Genomic DNA, 15,624 nt, shown 5'->3' on the forward strand with positions numbered 1-15,624 from the left:
TGTGTGAGAGAGATTCATTTGCCATATACTGGTTTACTCTTCAAATGCCTATAAGTGTCAGGACTAGTCAAGGCCAAAGCTAGGAATTCAGGCTGTACATGTAGCAGGAATTCAAATAGTTGAACTTAAGCTATTATATCTGCCTTCTAGGGTGTGGACTAGTGGGAACCTGGGATTGGAAGCATTGCCAGAACTCAAATCCAGGCACTCTGGTATGGGATGTGGGAATCTCAAGTGGAGGTTTTAACTGCTGCCTCAAACACTTGGCTCTCAAACATTTTTTTCCTCTGAAATAATTACTCTCTCTCTCTTTTTAAAAGGCAGATATACAGAGAGGAGGAGAGACAGAGAGGAAGATCTTCTATCCGATGGTTTGCCCCCCAAGCGGCTGCCAATGGCTGAAGCTGAGCCGATCCGAAGCCAGGAGCCAGGAACTTCTTCCAGGTCTCCTATGTGGGTGCAGGGTCCCAAGGCTTTGGGCCGTCCTCGACTGCTGTCCCAGGCCACAGGCAGGGAGCTAGATGGGAAGTGGGGCTGCAGGGATTAGAACCAGTGCCAATGTGGGATCCTGGCGCGTTCAAGGCAAGGACTTTAACTGCTAGGTTACTGCACCGGGCCCCTCCTCTGAAATAATCTTCTTTTCTTTCCATTTCCCCATGAGCTTTCTGAAGCACCCTTGTATGTGTAGGTCAGAAGAGACACAGCCATCACCAAGGCCAACCTTAGTGAGCCTTAAGGAGACAGGTAGATGCTGCGGGTAGAGGTAAGTAACTGCATGGATAGAGGTCTGGTGACTAGAACATGAAATACGCTTTGTCTTCAGGGGTTGGTGGGGAGGAACTAAGATTATTTTGATGGAATTGGAGGCCTATATGGAGTAGAAGTCATAAAAAGGTATTTCCTTTTCAGCTAAGGCAGTACTTCACAATTTTTACCTGCCAACATTGAAACACTGGGATAATTTACTTGAAAATCTAGAATTTTAGGCTGCCTTGAAGACTGGGCCTACAATTCGGAATGACATCCACTTCCTACTGACTTTACTCCTTTCTGCAGGATGCACTAAGTGGTCCAGATTCCCTCATAGCACGTTGTAGGATCTGGGTTCTATATCCTGCCCCGGCCCGTCACTTCAGCTTTCTGCCACGTAGAAGCTGGAAGGCAGCAGCAGTATCTCCAGTAATTGGATTCCTGTCACCCACATGGGAGCCCTGAATTGGCTTCCTTGCTGCTCACTTTAGCCCAGGCTGTTGCAGGCTTTCAGCAGTGAACCAGTACATGGAAGAACTCTCCATCTCTCTCTCACGTCCACCTCTGCCTCTCCAACAACTTAAACAAACAAACAAACAGTTTTAAAATCCAGAGACTGACTAGATGATTATTGTAATAGCTTGGGAATGATCTGATAAAGTCCTGGATTAGGGCTGGGGCAGTGATAGAAAGAGCAGTGTGGGAACATTAGGAATGTAGAAGCAAGGGGTCTCAAGGCTGACTGGGCTGAGAATAGTCAAAGGCCACCTGTGGATTTCTAGCCTGGATAACTGGGGCAAAGATTGTACTGAAATGCAAAACTCTATGTAGCAATTTAAGCTGAAAGGGAGGTCGCTGAAAGCAATTTTAGCTGAACGTTAGAGGCAGCAGTGCAGATAGGTAGGATAGGCTCAGGAAGGAGGTCACGACTGAAGATGTGGACTTGAGCAGGAGGAGACATAGCAGGGTTGATTGAGCTGACATAGAACATTGAAGCAACTATGTTCAGCTCAGCAAAGGCACCTGCAGGTTCTCAGCATCTCAGCTGCATTTGGCATGTCTCTGGGCAGGCTAGGGTCTCTGTTTCTTTACCAACCATCTATATTCTGCTCAGTCAGCCGTGCCATTCAGATCCTACCTTTGTCCTTGTATGCTTTCAGTTCAAATGCTGACCTGGCCCAATCCTGCTTCCCTTGTGAGCCGCGATCAGGTCAAAGTCCATGCGGAGCAAAAAGCAACAGGCTGTCACTTGGTTTTATATTTGACAAAACGGAGATACCTAATATGGCCAACGGGGGAGGGTGTCAGGCAGAGCTGTGAGGAACCAAGCTTGGGCCTGATGCCAAATCCTTTCAGAAGGCCTACCAGGTCCTAAGGCTTCCACAATCTCAGCTGTCCCCTGGATTTTCAGGGCAGCCTGTCCCTGCTGTGCCTGTCATGTGCACCTGTCCAGGAAACCATTTCTTTAGGACTCTGTGCTTTTAATTAGAAGTTCACAAGTTAATCATAAAAATTCATCTTTGTCAATATTTTACTTGTCACAAAACATAAAATACTGCCAGCCTGGCCAGGTATGTGAGATTCAAAGATAAAGGGCCAGGTCGTACCTGGAAACCTGGAATGGCTTGAGCTAAAACGCACTGCAGTGTGGAGAAGAGAATTTCAGGCAGGGTGGTCTCGGAGCCTGGGAAAGCACACCAGGTGCAGGGCACCTCAATGCGTTTGTGCACAGAACCAATCCAGCCCCTTTTCACTAGAAACCCTTCCATCAAAAGATACACAGGCATAATTTACCTCTCCATTGTCTAACATGCTAGTCAGGAGCCAAGGCAAGAAAAAGAAAAAAGGGAATAAAATGAGTGTAAGCATAGTGAAGGAAGGGCTCAGGTGGCTAAACAAGACTTCTGATTACTGTCATTAATGTGCAAAAGAGTTCCAACCTGATGTGGTACTAAATGGGCAGATTGTATGTGTGTATGTTTCTGGATAAATGCATACGAACAGAATGAGACAGTCAGACAAAGGGGCCAGTCAGTGCAGCGGTTAGGAAAAATCCCCTGTCTAGCCGGTTACCCTCGGAACACCTGTCACTGATTTGCTTCATGATGGGCAGTACAATGGGAAAGCCAATGGAATGCAAATGGCACTATTAGGCGTGCTCAGGCCACAACGGCCTGGGTGCCCTACAAAGGTTTCTCATTAATAATTCTGCTGGCAAACTCTGCCTGCTCCAGCGGCAGCAGGCTGTGTTTAGAGCTCTCCCTACTTGGTGAATTTGGATTGTTTCCTTTGTGGGAACAACAACAACTGTAGGGTTAGCCTGTTGTTTCTAGGCCTCTTGTCCTCCAAACTGAAGATGAATTTCAAGTAGGGATTATGAGGTTATGAAGTAGACAGAGATCACTGAGCCCCAGCCTATCCAGTACACTGCGTGCACCAGGACCATTTACTGCAGCGACATCTAATGGCTAGATGAGGCAACGCCATGTTTAAATTTGAAAGCAGTCCAAAGTTGTCTTAAGGGTAAATATTTAATAAGAGAGTGGACAAGATATTCTGTCTATTAACCCCTGTGAAACAACACTTTGACCACAAGCTTAATTCATTTGCTATATCTTTGTATGACATTTATGATGTTATTTCCGTAATTTTTTAAAATGCTGATCCTATCTTGTGAATATAGCACATTTTTAAACAACAAATATGACTCTGAATTTATCTGAAAGCTTTCTCTTGGAGATCTACATATGCATTATCTAGAAGGTTTCCATAATAAGGGTAAAGATGGTCAGGATGACCATCAAACATTCACTTTGCAATGTATCTTGAACGTGCTGGGATCCCATATGGGAGCCGGTTCTAATCCCAGCAGCCCCACTTCCCATCCAGCTTCCTGTTGTGACCTGGGAAAGTAGTTGAGGACAGCCCACAGCCTTGGGACCCTGCACCCACGTGGGAGACGTGGAGGAAGTTTCTGGCTCCTGTCTTTGGATCGGCTCAGCTCTAGCCATTGTGGTCACTTGGGCAGTGAGTCAATGGATGGAAGATCTTCCTCTCTGTCTCTCTTCCTCTCTATATATTTGACTTTACAATAAAAATAAATCTTTTTTTTCTTTAAAAAAGACAGGGTCCAGGAGCTTCTTCTGGGTTTCCCATGCAGGTGTAGAGTCCCAAGGCTTTGGTCCACTCTTGACTGCTTTCCCAAGCTACAGGCAAGGAGCTGAATGGGAAGCAGGACTGCCAGGACATGAACTGGTGCCCATGTGGAAACCTAGACAGTGCAAGGTGAGGACTTTAGTCAGTAGGCTACCAAACTGGGCCCATTATCATTATTATTTTTTTAAAGATTTATTTATTTTTATTGGAAAGGCAGATATACAGAGAGGAGGAGAGAGAGAGGAAGATCTTCTGTCCCATAATTCACTCCCTAAGTGACCGCAACGGCCAGCGCTGTGCCAATCCGAAGTCAGGAGCCAGGAGCTCTTCTGGGTCTCCCACGTGGGTACAGGGTCCCAAGGCTTTGGGATGTCCTCGACTGCTTTCCCAGACCACAAGCAGGGAGCTGGATGGGAAGCAGGGGCACTGGGATTAGAACCGGCGCCCATATGGTATCCTGGCGCATGCAAGGCGAGGACTTTAACCACTACATTATCACACCGGGCCCCCCGTTATTATTTTTTAAAGATTTATTTTATTTTTTATTGGAAAGGCAGATTTACATAGAGAAGGAGAGACAGAGAGAAAGATATTCCATGTGCTGGTTCACTCCCCAAGTGGTCGCAATAGCTGGAACTGAGCTGAACTGAAGCCAGGAGCTTCTTGCGAGTCTTCTATATGGGTACAGGGTCCCAAAGCTTTGGGCCATCTTCTACTACTTTCCCAGGCCACAAGCTGGGAGCTAGAAGAGAAGCGGAGTAGCTGGGATATGAACCGGAGCCCATATGTGATAATGGTGCATACAAGGTGAGGATGTTAGCCACTAGGCTATTGTGCCAGGTGCCCAGCTTTTATTTTAAAAGAAGATATTTTGTGCCAGTGCATTGCTCAACTGACTGCTCTTCCCCTTTTAAGTGCTGGCATGCCATATGGGCACCAGTTGATGCTGCATGTACCATCCAGCTCCCTGCTTGTGGCTTGGGAAAGCAGTTGAGGACGGCCCAAAGCCTTGGGACCCTGCACCCACATAGGAGACCTGGAGGAGGCTCCTGGTTTCTGGGTTTGGATTGGCTCATCTCTGTCCATTTCAGGAGTGAACCACTGAATGGAGATTTTTTTGTCTTTCCTTTTCTCTGTAAAATCTGCGTTTCCAGTAAAAATAAATAAAAGCATTAAACATTGAAAAGGATATATCTTTTTAAGGCACATATGAATACTATATAAATAAAAGGAACTTCTCTAAAGGTTGAGTCAAATGGAATATCCATTTGAATGTGTTCAAAGGGCTGGACGTTGGCAATCTCGAAGTTCAGAAGAGATACATTTCAGAAGAAAAAACAAAATATTTTATAAAAACGATTCTGAGTTTACAGGTTTAATATGATTCTGAATCTAAGTGCAAGGTAATTATAAAATTTCCCCGTGGGACGAATGACTGACGATAATCAAGGAAATATTGCAAATAAGAGAGATGTGAGTAAAAAGTATTGTAAAGCTACAATAACTGAAAAAGTGCAGTACTGAATATACAAAGACAATAGAAAAATGTAAGGAGTTAGACAAATAGGCAGATAGGACCATGTCCTTGGTGGAATTAAACAAGGGCAGTTTCTTTAAAGTATACAAGATATTTGTTTCTCCCTAAGAACTGCATTTAGCAAGATCAAAGTGGAAGCCCACTCTGAGATTCTAGCTGTGCCAAGAAGATAGTAGCTAACAGACTGTTCTTGGAATGCGAATCCCACTCCCCTGAGCGTCATGTTTTATCACAGAATAACAAGGATGTGATTAAGAGAATGCAATGTGCTTGTCTCCCATAAGCTGCCTTGGGCCAGATCAGTTACCAACCTCCATTTTTGGGGCTTCCATTTGTCATGAAAAACCAAGGGGACAAGCTCTTAGTTTATCCATGAGAACAGAAACAGGAAGTTACCAATCAGTTTTTTCAGTTTTTGATGGCATTGTTTTGAGCAAGCTGGATAAGATTACACATTCTGGTCCTCCTCCCTCCACTGATAGCTGTTAGCAGTTACTCTGCTCATTGGAATTGTACTTAAAAGACATCACCTCCATCATTTTCTTTCTCTTGAAAACCTCCTTCCTGATTGCTGTGGAGGCAGGTTATTTTGACTTAATTCCCACTTTAGCTCATTGGTCTGTCTGTATGAAAGACATTTTTTCTCACGTGAAGCAAGAACCAAGATTGCCTCTATTCCTTGCATCAAATTTCCCACAAAAACCAAACCAAACCAAACAAACAAACAAACAAAACAAACAAACAAACAAACAAACCCATTTACTTGGGGGGAAAAGCTGCATCACAAAGAAGTGGCAAAAAGATTATTCAAAACATGGTGCTTAATCAACTCGTAAATTATGTTTTTGTTTTAGTTAGATGACTTCATCACATCACATCCCAGTTAAATTATCAACGTATTAAAATCCTAAGTATACCCCAGATACAGGAAGAGAAAGGGAGATTAGAGGCAGTTGTCTCATCCACTTTCCCACATTCCTTGATTCCCCTGCCCTAACTCATGGTCCACATGGGCATGCATCCCTCTCAACTACATAAACATTATCACAAATAAAATGAATCTATTACTAAAAATGCTAAATATATGGGACTGGTGTGAAGGCTCAACTAGCTAATGCTCTACCTGTAAGCACTAGCATCCCATAAAGGTACTGGTTTATGTCCTGGTTGCTCCACTTCCCATCCAGCCCCTTGCTTGTGGCCTGGGAAAGCAGCTGAGGACGGCCTAAAGCCTTGGGACCCTGCACCTGCATGGGAGACCCGAAAGAAGCTCCTGGCTCCTAGCTTCAGATTGGCTCACTCCGGCCTTTGTGGCCTCCTGGGGAGTGAATCAAAAGAAAGAAGATCTTCCTCTCTGTCTCTCCTCTCTGTGTATCTGACTTTTCAATAAAAATAAATAAACCTTAACAAAAAAAAAGAAAAAAGAAAAAAGAAAAAAGAACATATAGGGTCCGGCATTGTGGCTCAACAAGCTAATCCTCACATTAAGACCTGGCATCCCACATGGGCACTGGTTTGTGTCCTGATTATTCCACTTCTGATCCAGCTGCCTGGTTATGGCCTGTGAAAGTGGTAGAGGATGATCAAATGCTAGGGTCCCTGCACTCATATGGAGATGTGGAAGAATCTCCTTACCCCTGGCCATTTCAGGAGTGAGCCAGCAGATAAAAAATTTCTTTCTCTTTCTCTCCTCTCTGTAAATTTGTCTTGCCAATAAAAATAAAATAAAATAAAATAAAATAAAATAAAACAAAATAAAATAAAATAAAATAAAATAAAATAAAGTAAAGTAAAATAAAATAAAATAAAATAAATCTTAAAGGGCCTGGCGCGATAGCCTAATGGCTAAATCCTCACTTTATATGTACCGGGATTCCATATAGGTGCTAGTTCAAGTCCCAGCTGCTCCACTTCCCATCCAGCTCCCTGCCTGTAGCCTGGGACCCTGTACCTGTGTTGGAGACATGGAAAAGGCTCCTGGTTCCTGGCTTTGAGTCGGCTCAGGTCTGGCTGTTGCAGCCACTTGGGGAGTGAACCAGTGGACAGAAACTCTTTCTGTGTCTCCTTTTCTCTGTAAAAAAAAAGTCTTTCCAATAAAGATAAAATAAATCTTTTTTTAAAAGATTTATTTATTTTTATTACAAAGTCAGATATACAGAGAGGAGGAGAGACAGAGAGGAAGATCTTCCGTCCGATGATTCACTCCCCAAGTGAGCCGCAATGGCCGATGCTATGCCAGTCCAAAGCCAGGAGCCAGGAACCTCTTCTGGGTCTCCCACGTGGGTGCAGGGTCCCAAGGCTTTGGACTGTCCTCAACTGCTTTCCCAGACCACAAGCAGGGAGCTGGATGGGAAGTGGGGCTGCCAGGATTAGAACCAGCGCCCATATGGGATCCCGGGGCGTTCAAGGTGAGGACTTTAGCCACTAGGCCACGTCACTGGGCCCAAAATAAATCTTTTTAAAGATGTTTTAAAGATGTATTTATTTTTATTGGAAAGGCAGATTTACAGAGAGAAGAGACAGAAAGATATTCCACCTCCTGATTCACTCCTCAAGTGGCCAGAATGGCCAGTGCTTAGCTGATCCAAAGCCTGGAGCCAGGAGTTTTTTCTGAGTCTCCCATGTAGGTACAGGGTCCCAAGGTCATCCTCTGCTGCTCTCTTAGGTCACAAACAGGGAGCTGAATAGCAAGTGGAGCAGCTGAGACACAAACCTATGCCCATATGCGATCCTGGTAGATGGAAGGACAGGACTTAGCCTCTAAGCCATCATACACATCCCCAAAATTAACAAATCTTTTTTTTAAATGCCATATAACTGAATAACTATAGGATTGTGAGATGGTATAGTACTTAGAAGTAGAAGTAGAGTTAGAAATAAAAAATATTAATAGGCATAATTTAAAAATACGCCTAAAATTTAAAAAATACAGCATGTACATTATTCTTTTTATATTTTATTGATTTATTTAAAAGGCAAAGTGACACTTATTTGAAATGAAAGGTAGGGAGGGAGAGAGAGAGACAGACACACACGCAGACAGGGAGGGAGGAAATGAGGAAACGAGAGGGTGAGAGGGAGGGAGAGAGACAGAGAGAGTTTTTCAATCTGTTAGTATACCCTTTAAATGTCCATAACAAGCAGAACTCAAAAGGAGTCAGGAACTGCAGCTGGGTCTCCCATGTGGATGGCAGGAACCCAAACACTGGGCTATCACCTGCTGCCTCCCCATGTACATAAGCAGGAAACTGGGTCAGAAGCACAGGCAAAGCTTTATTCCATGCACTCTGATATAAGATGCATGCATCTCAAGTGGCAGCTATAGACACATTCATTAGCAGGCTCTAAATTGCACCTATGCTACAATTAAAACAATATGACAATTACTTATCTATTTGGACATGAACCTAGATGAAAATTTCATGGACTGATGTTGACAAAGTTAGGTATAATAGTGGTGCATATTTGTCTGTAGACAACTTTGGAAAGTACCTGTAGGTTTTTGAGTGCTGGGATAAGTGGTGGCCCAGACAAGCCAAGAGTACTAGAGAGGGGAGATGGGAGTGGGGCAGAGAAGAAGTAATGAAAAAGCAGATGGACAAGTGAGAGCCATATGAAAAACAAACTAGATACAAGGCAACCTTCCTGCAAAATATAAGATCAATACATATATATGTAAGCATGCATATACATATATTCGTCCAGAGGAACTGTATAATGGAGGCAAGTATACCTTGAAGTGGACATACATTGCAGCTCAGCTCTGGCTATTGAGGCTATTTGGGGAGTGAATCAGCTTCTAAATAAAAGATGGACTCCCAATGAAACTCTTAAATATATGACACTAGAATGCTGGACTTTATACCATTCTCTATACTTACAATGTCAGGATACACTTAAATAAAAGAATGATGGACTTGGGACTGTTGATGAAGGACTAAATTATTGCTGCAGAATAGGGGAAAATAGTGGGGTATGGAAGAGGAAATCCCTGAGCCTAAGGAACTGTATCGTAAAAAACAAAGACTTGTTTTTGGGGGGTGCCTAGAAGAATTTTGGGGGTCCTGGCATAGTACCTTGTGGCTAAAGTCCTTGCCTTGCATGTGCTGGGATCCTATATGAGTGCTGGTTTGTATCCTGAATGCTCCACTTCCCATCCAGTTCCCTGTTGGGAAAGCAGTCAAAGACAGCCCAAAGCCTTGGGACCCTACACCTGCATGGGGGGCTCAGAAGAAGCTCCTGGCTTCAGATCATCCTAGCTCCGTCTGTTGGGGCCACTTCGGGAGTGAACCAGCAGATGTAGGATCTTTCTCTGTCTTCTTATGTCTGTAAATCTACCTTTCCAATTTAAAAAAAGTGAATAAATCCTAAAAAACTTTTAAAATATATATATTTTGGGCCCGGCGCGGTGGTGCAAGTGGTTAAGGTCCTCACCTTGCACGCCCGGGATCCCATATGGGCGCCGGTTCTAATCCCGGCAGTCCCGCTTCCCTTCCAGCTCCCTGCCTGTGGCCTGGGAAAGCAGTCAAGGACAGCCCAAAGCTTTGGGACCCTGCACCCGCGTGGGAGACCCGCAAGAGGCTCCTGGCTTTGGACTGGCATAGCATCGGCCATTGCGGCTCACTTGGGGAGTGAATCATCGGATGAAAGATCTTCCTCTCTGTCTCTCCTCTCTGTATATCCGCCTTTCCAATGAAAAAAAAATAATAAAAATAAATCTTTCAAAAATATATATATATATATTTAAAAAAACAAATAGAAAAAAAAACTGGATTGAATTGATGGTTCAAGTGGTTAATCTTTCTGCAAGTGCTGGCATTGCATAAGGGCACTGGCTCATGTTCAGGCTGCTCCGTTCCTGATCTAGATCCCTGCTTGTGGATGTTCTAAATTCTTGGAACTCTGTGCCCATGTGGGAAACTTGGAAGAGGTCCCTGGGTCCTGGCTTAGGATTGGCTCAGCTCTAGCTACTGTGGCGATTTGGGGAGTGAATCAGCCAATGGAAGAGATCTCTCTCCTTCTCTCTGTAAATCTGCCTTTCCAATAAAAATAAGTAAATAAATTATTTTAAAAACTGTATTGAACTCATTGCAAATTAATTTCCATATAGCTCTTCAGTGATACAGCAATTATATAAACTGAGGGTTGTCCAGAAGAGACCAGGAAGCCAGACAAACATATGGAAGGTACATTTTAAGGAAATGGCCAGGGTTAAGGGAAGACACAAGGACCTGGCCTTAAATTCATTTTTTATTTTTTAATGGTTTATCTATTATTTTGGAAAGCCAGAATTATAGAAACAACGAGAGACAGAAAAAAAGATCTTCCATCCACTAATTCACTTTCTAAGTGGACACAACAGGCGGAGTTGAGCCCATCCAAAGCCAGGAACCAGGAGCTTCTTCCAGTTCTCCCATGTGGGTGCAGGGTCCTCCACTGTTTTTCCCAGGCCACAAGCAGAGAGCTGGATGGGAAGTGGAGCAGCCAGGACACAAACCAGCACCCATATGGTATGCTGCTGCATGCAAGGTGACGATTTAGCCACTAGACTACCACACCAGGCCCCTGGCCTTAGTTTTTGAGCCTGCTCCCACTGTATGATTCCGGCTATTGATCCTTCTTTTTTTGTTATTATAATTTTATGATACAGTTCAATAGGCCCTGGGATTTCCCTTACCTCTCCCCATGTTTCCCCCTCCCATACTGAGTTCCCTTATATTATTACTATATTATAGTTCTTCATAAACAGTCATATGTCCATCATGGCAGGCATGGACAATGGCAGCGAGTCCAGCATCCTATTGTCAAGAAATAGTTAACAGTTTCATTGGAAGTCCATCTATGATCTGGAAGTAGAGCTGCATACTGCATTGTATCCTCACATCTCAATATGTTAGTCTCCATTACACAGTTACTATACATCCCCTTAAATGAAAAGCCACAATACAAAGTCAGCAACAGGAAGAAAAATAGGAATTTACAATGCCATGAAGTTAAATAACATGCTGCTAGATATGACAGCCTCCATTACACAGTTATTGTATATCCCCTTAAATGAAAGCCATAAAAAATCAACAGTAAGAGAGGAAGAAATTAAAAATGCCAACATGCCACTGCATGATTAATGTGTCGCTGAAGAAATGAAAAAGAAAATCAAGAACCTTTCTGAAGAAAATAATGCTAGTGTATCACTATTTATCCTGCTAACCTCACTGAATCAGTTTCATTTTTCTCTTTTATCAAAGTTTACTTATTCTAAGCTTAAAAGTTAATTGCTCACTTTAGAACCTTTGCTACTCACACGTGTTTCCCCAGGAAAATTGCATTTCCAATGCAGTTACTTGCTCTGTGTGAGTCAGAGGCTACTGGACCCTTGATAATTGTTAGTGAGGAAGGCCTGAGTGCTGTACCTCACAGTGGAAGCAACCAGAAGGGAGAGGAAGAGCTAGTGGGCAGCTTGCTTGTTCTAGTCCCCAACCCCGTCCTCGGCTTGCCTTGCAGCGAGAATCACCTATGTTGCAATCGGTAAGAAATAAGAGAGGCCTCAATTGAAGGCTTCATTTAAAATAAACAACAAAACGAAAGAAAAAAAAAACCCCAAGACAAACAAACAAAAAACCTCAAAAGTATATGGATGAGAGCAGTCTGAGCTCAAGCCAATAGCCCTGAGGTTGGCAGCAGAAATGGTATGGAGTGGAGAGGTTTGCTCCTTGGAAACGTAGCATCACTGCGGTTAATTTTGCTTCTGTTACCCCAGTTGCAGCCATTCCAGGGCTTTCCCCAGCCCAATTCCTCACCTGCATCTTTCTCTTCACAGTGTCAAAGGGAAAGGAGAGGGTCTGTGTCACCATGGCAGCCAGGCACACATTGGCAAAGTTCTGGAGGACTGAGAACCGATCACGAGGTCCATTCCAAATTTTCTCCAAGTTCATGTAGACCAGAAGGGAGCCAGCAGAGAATGGGAGAGCACCTGCAAAGCAAGACTGGAAGATAATAGTGATGCCTTTGGGAAAACACTGGCAGGACAACATAAATGTCTGCAGTAGATGCCAGGGCTAATGAGGAGGGCTTCTGGGCTGGCACCTGAAGGAGCATGAGGGAACTGTGGAGAATGATAAGGTGCTGTAGTTTGATAGGCATCTTGTCCTTTGTCAAAATGTACTAGATGGTTCTCTAAATGTGTGTATACTTTATGTACATTATTTTAAAAAGAATCATGAACAAATACTGAATTCTAGTGACACACATGCTGAAGGGTTTAGGGATAAAGCATATTAATGTGAACAACCCACACTGACATCCTCATCTAAAAAATCATGGACTGGGGACTGGTGCAATAGCCTAGTGGCTAAATCCTTGCCTTGCATCCACCAGGATACCCCATGGGCACCAGTTCTTGTCCTGGCTACTCCACTTTGCACCCAGCTCCTTGCCTGTGGCCTGGGAAAGCAGTTGAGTTTGACCCAAACCCTTGGGATCCTGCACCCATGTGGGATACCCAGAAGAAATTCCTGGCTCCTGGCTTCAGATTGGCTCAGCTCTGGCTGTTGTGGCCACTTGGGCAATGACCCAGCAGAAGATCTTTCTCCATCTTTCCTCTTCTCTGTAAATCTTTCTAATAAAAATAAGAATAAATATCTACGAAAAAATGTCTGATGAATAGCTAGAGTAATGAACAGATGGATAAATACAGCACAAAGCAAAATGTTAATTGTAGCATCAAATTGGGGTGTGTGTGTGTTTATAATTCTTTTAACTTTCCTAAAGCTGGAAAAAATTTCATTTATGAAAAGTTAATGAGAAATATTTAAGCAGCTTGTAAGGACTGGGAGGGACAGTTTTGTAACTAAGAATACATTTTTTTTTTAAAAACTGGGCACTGAGAGACATTCAGTGGTGAGGGAAGTTACCTGACTTTGCCTTGGAGAATGACACAGCCATGCAGCCAACGAGTGTCTTATACTGTGTACTTTCCCTCCCCTCCTGGTAACTAAGACATTGAGCACATAATGTAGTAGCTTGTACTTTTATAAACTTCCAGAAACTTTAGGGACCATCTTCATTTTACAGATGGACTAAACTTGTCCCTCAAAATGTTATTTAAAAGGGGGATAACACATGCAGGATTGCTTAGAAAAATAAAATGCAGTCACATTTTGGTCAATGACAGATCACAAATATGACAACAATTACATTCTACAGTAATAGAACTGAAATATTCCTATCCTATAGTGACACCACAGTACATTATCCAGATATTTGTAGAGATGCTGGTGTATACAAGTCTGCAATTGCCAGTCAGATGAAAATACTAAATATGCAATTTTAAGCACAGCACGGTATGTGATAATGATAAATACTATGTTACTGGTTGATATATTTTAATAGTTATTTTTGAATCTAAATGTTCATGACAGCAAAATGTTAACTATAGCATCTATCTATAGTAAGTATATTGGTGCTTAACTTACAAAAAAATTTACTGTGCCATGTTATGCCAGTAACTGTATCATACATCTTGTGTTTATTATGTTTCATGATTTCATCAAGAGGTCACATAAAGGGACCAGCATTGTGGTACGGTGAATTAAGCTACAAAATATAATGTTGGCATCCATATTGGAGTGCCAGTTTGAGTCCCAGCTGCTCCACTTCTGATCCAGAATTCCTGTTAAAGAGCTTGGGAAAGCAGCAGAAGATAGCTAGACTACTTGGGTTTCTGTCACCTAAGCATGAGACTGAGAATTCTTGGCTCCTGGCTTTTTTGGCCTGGGACAGACTTGGCTATTGTGGCCATTTGGCAAAAAAGGCAATATATGGAAGATCTCTTTCTCTGTACCTCCCCCGTCTCTGTCACTGTGCCTTCAAATAAATAATAAATCTTTTTTTTAAGTGCATGTGAGATAAGCCCCTACATTGTTGGGAGACACCTCAATGGCAGTATGATGGACTTCTGAGGGCACTGGGAAGACACCTATTGAAAGCCTGGAGAGGAGAACAATGGGAGTAGGGTGGGGAGAGGGAGGGGAATCCCCAATGCCTATTAAACAGTGTCATAGAATAAAGAATTAAAAAAAGCAGTACATGTCGCATGACTGACCTACATCATCTGGGTTTGTGTAAGCATGCTTGATGTTGGTACAGTGATGACATTGTTTAGTAATGGACCTGTCTGCATCACTAAGCAATGAATGACTATAACTATGTCTTTTTTTTTTAAAGATTTATTTATTTATTGGAAAGTCAGATATACAGAGAGGAGCAGAGAGAGAGAGGAAGATCTTCCATCCGATGATTCACTCCCCAAGTGAGCACAATGGCTGGTATTGTGCTGATCCGAAGCCAGGAGCCAGGAACTTCTTCCGGGTATCCCACACAGGTGCACAGTCCTAAAGCTTTGGGCCGTCCGCGACTTTTCTCAGGCCACAAGCAGGGATCTGGATGGGAAGTGGAGCAGCCGGGATTAGAACTGTCGCCCATATGGGATCCCGGGGCGTTCAAGGTGAGAACTTTAGCCGCTAGGCCACGCCGCCAGGCCCTGACTATGTCTTTTTTTAAGAATTCTATGTTAAAAATGACTAATTATTCTCCCATTTACCTTCATTCAGAAAAGATTTTGGGAATTAATGCCATGTGCTGGGCCCTATGCCAGGTGCAAGGAATACAAAGAGGAGTGGACTAATGCATGCAGCTGCTGATCATCCAGGGTAGGAGCCAGCCAGAGCCTCCGCCATGTGCCACAGTAGGGTGCTGGATATGATACTTTATGTACATAGGGATCAGAGGGATTAATTTTTCCTGGGGGAGCCAGGTATAAAAAAGTTCAGAGAAGACAGATATTTTTAAAAATAAAAATTTGCTTTATTTTTAAAACAATAGCTAATTGAAGTGTTAGCCAAAATTAATTACTGATAAATTGTAAATTTCTTGGGAGATCAAAATATATCAGGGAATTTTCTGAACTTTATAGAAGGTAGAAATTTTAAATATACAATGATTAAAAACATGGCAAGAATGTGTAAAATAACCATAGTTTAAATTCAAGTTGAGTAACCAAACCATGTGAATTGCCTCAATTTTTGTTAACATTTAAGGAGAACAGGGCCCGGCGCGGTGGCGCAAGTGGTTAAAGGTCCTCGCCTTGCACGCCCGGGATCCCATATGGGCGCTGGTTCTAATCC

The 15,624-nt window shown here is 43.0% G+C and overlaps 1 protein-coding gene across 1 annotated transcript in view; it reads right to left on the reverse strand.

Annotated features, from left to right (window-relative positions):
* SLC25A43 (solute carrier family 25 member 43) overlaps positions 1–15,624 on the reverse strand; it is a 43,695-nt gene that overhangs the window by 15,555 nt on the left and 12,516 nt on the right. The window contains exon 3 of the mRNA XM_040999939.1: positions 12,241–12,413. Within this exon, the coding sequence (XP_040855873.1) occupies positions 12,241–12,413 (173 nt within the window). The remainder of the gene's footprint in view (positions 1–12,240; positions 12,414–15,624) is intronic.

This window comes from Ochotona curzoniae, unplaced genomic scaffold (assembly GCF_017591425.1).
Source record: "Ochotona curzoniae isolate NIBS_2020 unplaced genomic scaffold, NIBS_Ocur_1.0 scaffold_1852, whole genome shotgun sequence".
Classification (NCBI taxonomy): domain Eukaryota; kingdom Metazoa; phylum Chordata; class Mammalia; order Lagomorpha; family Ochotonidae; genus Ochotona; species Ochotona curzoniae.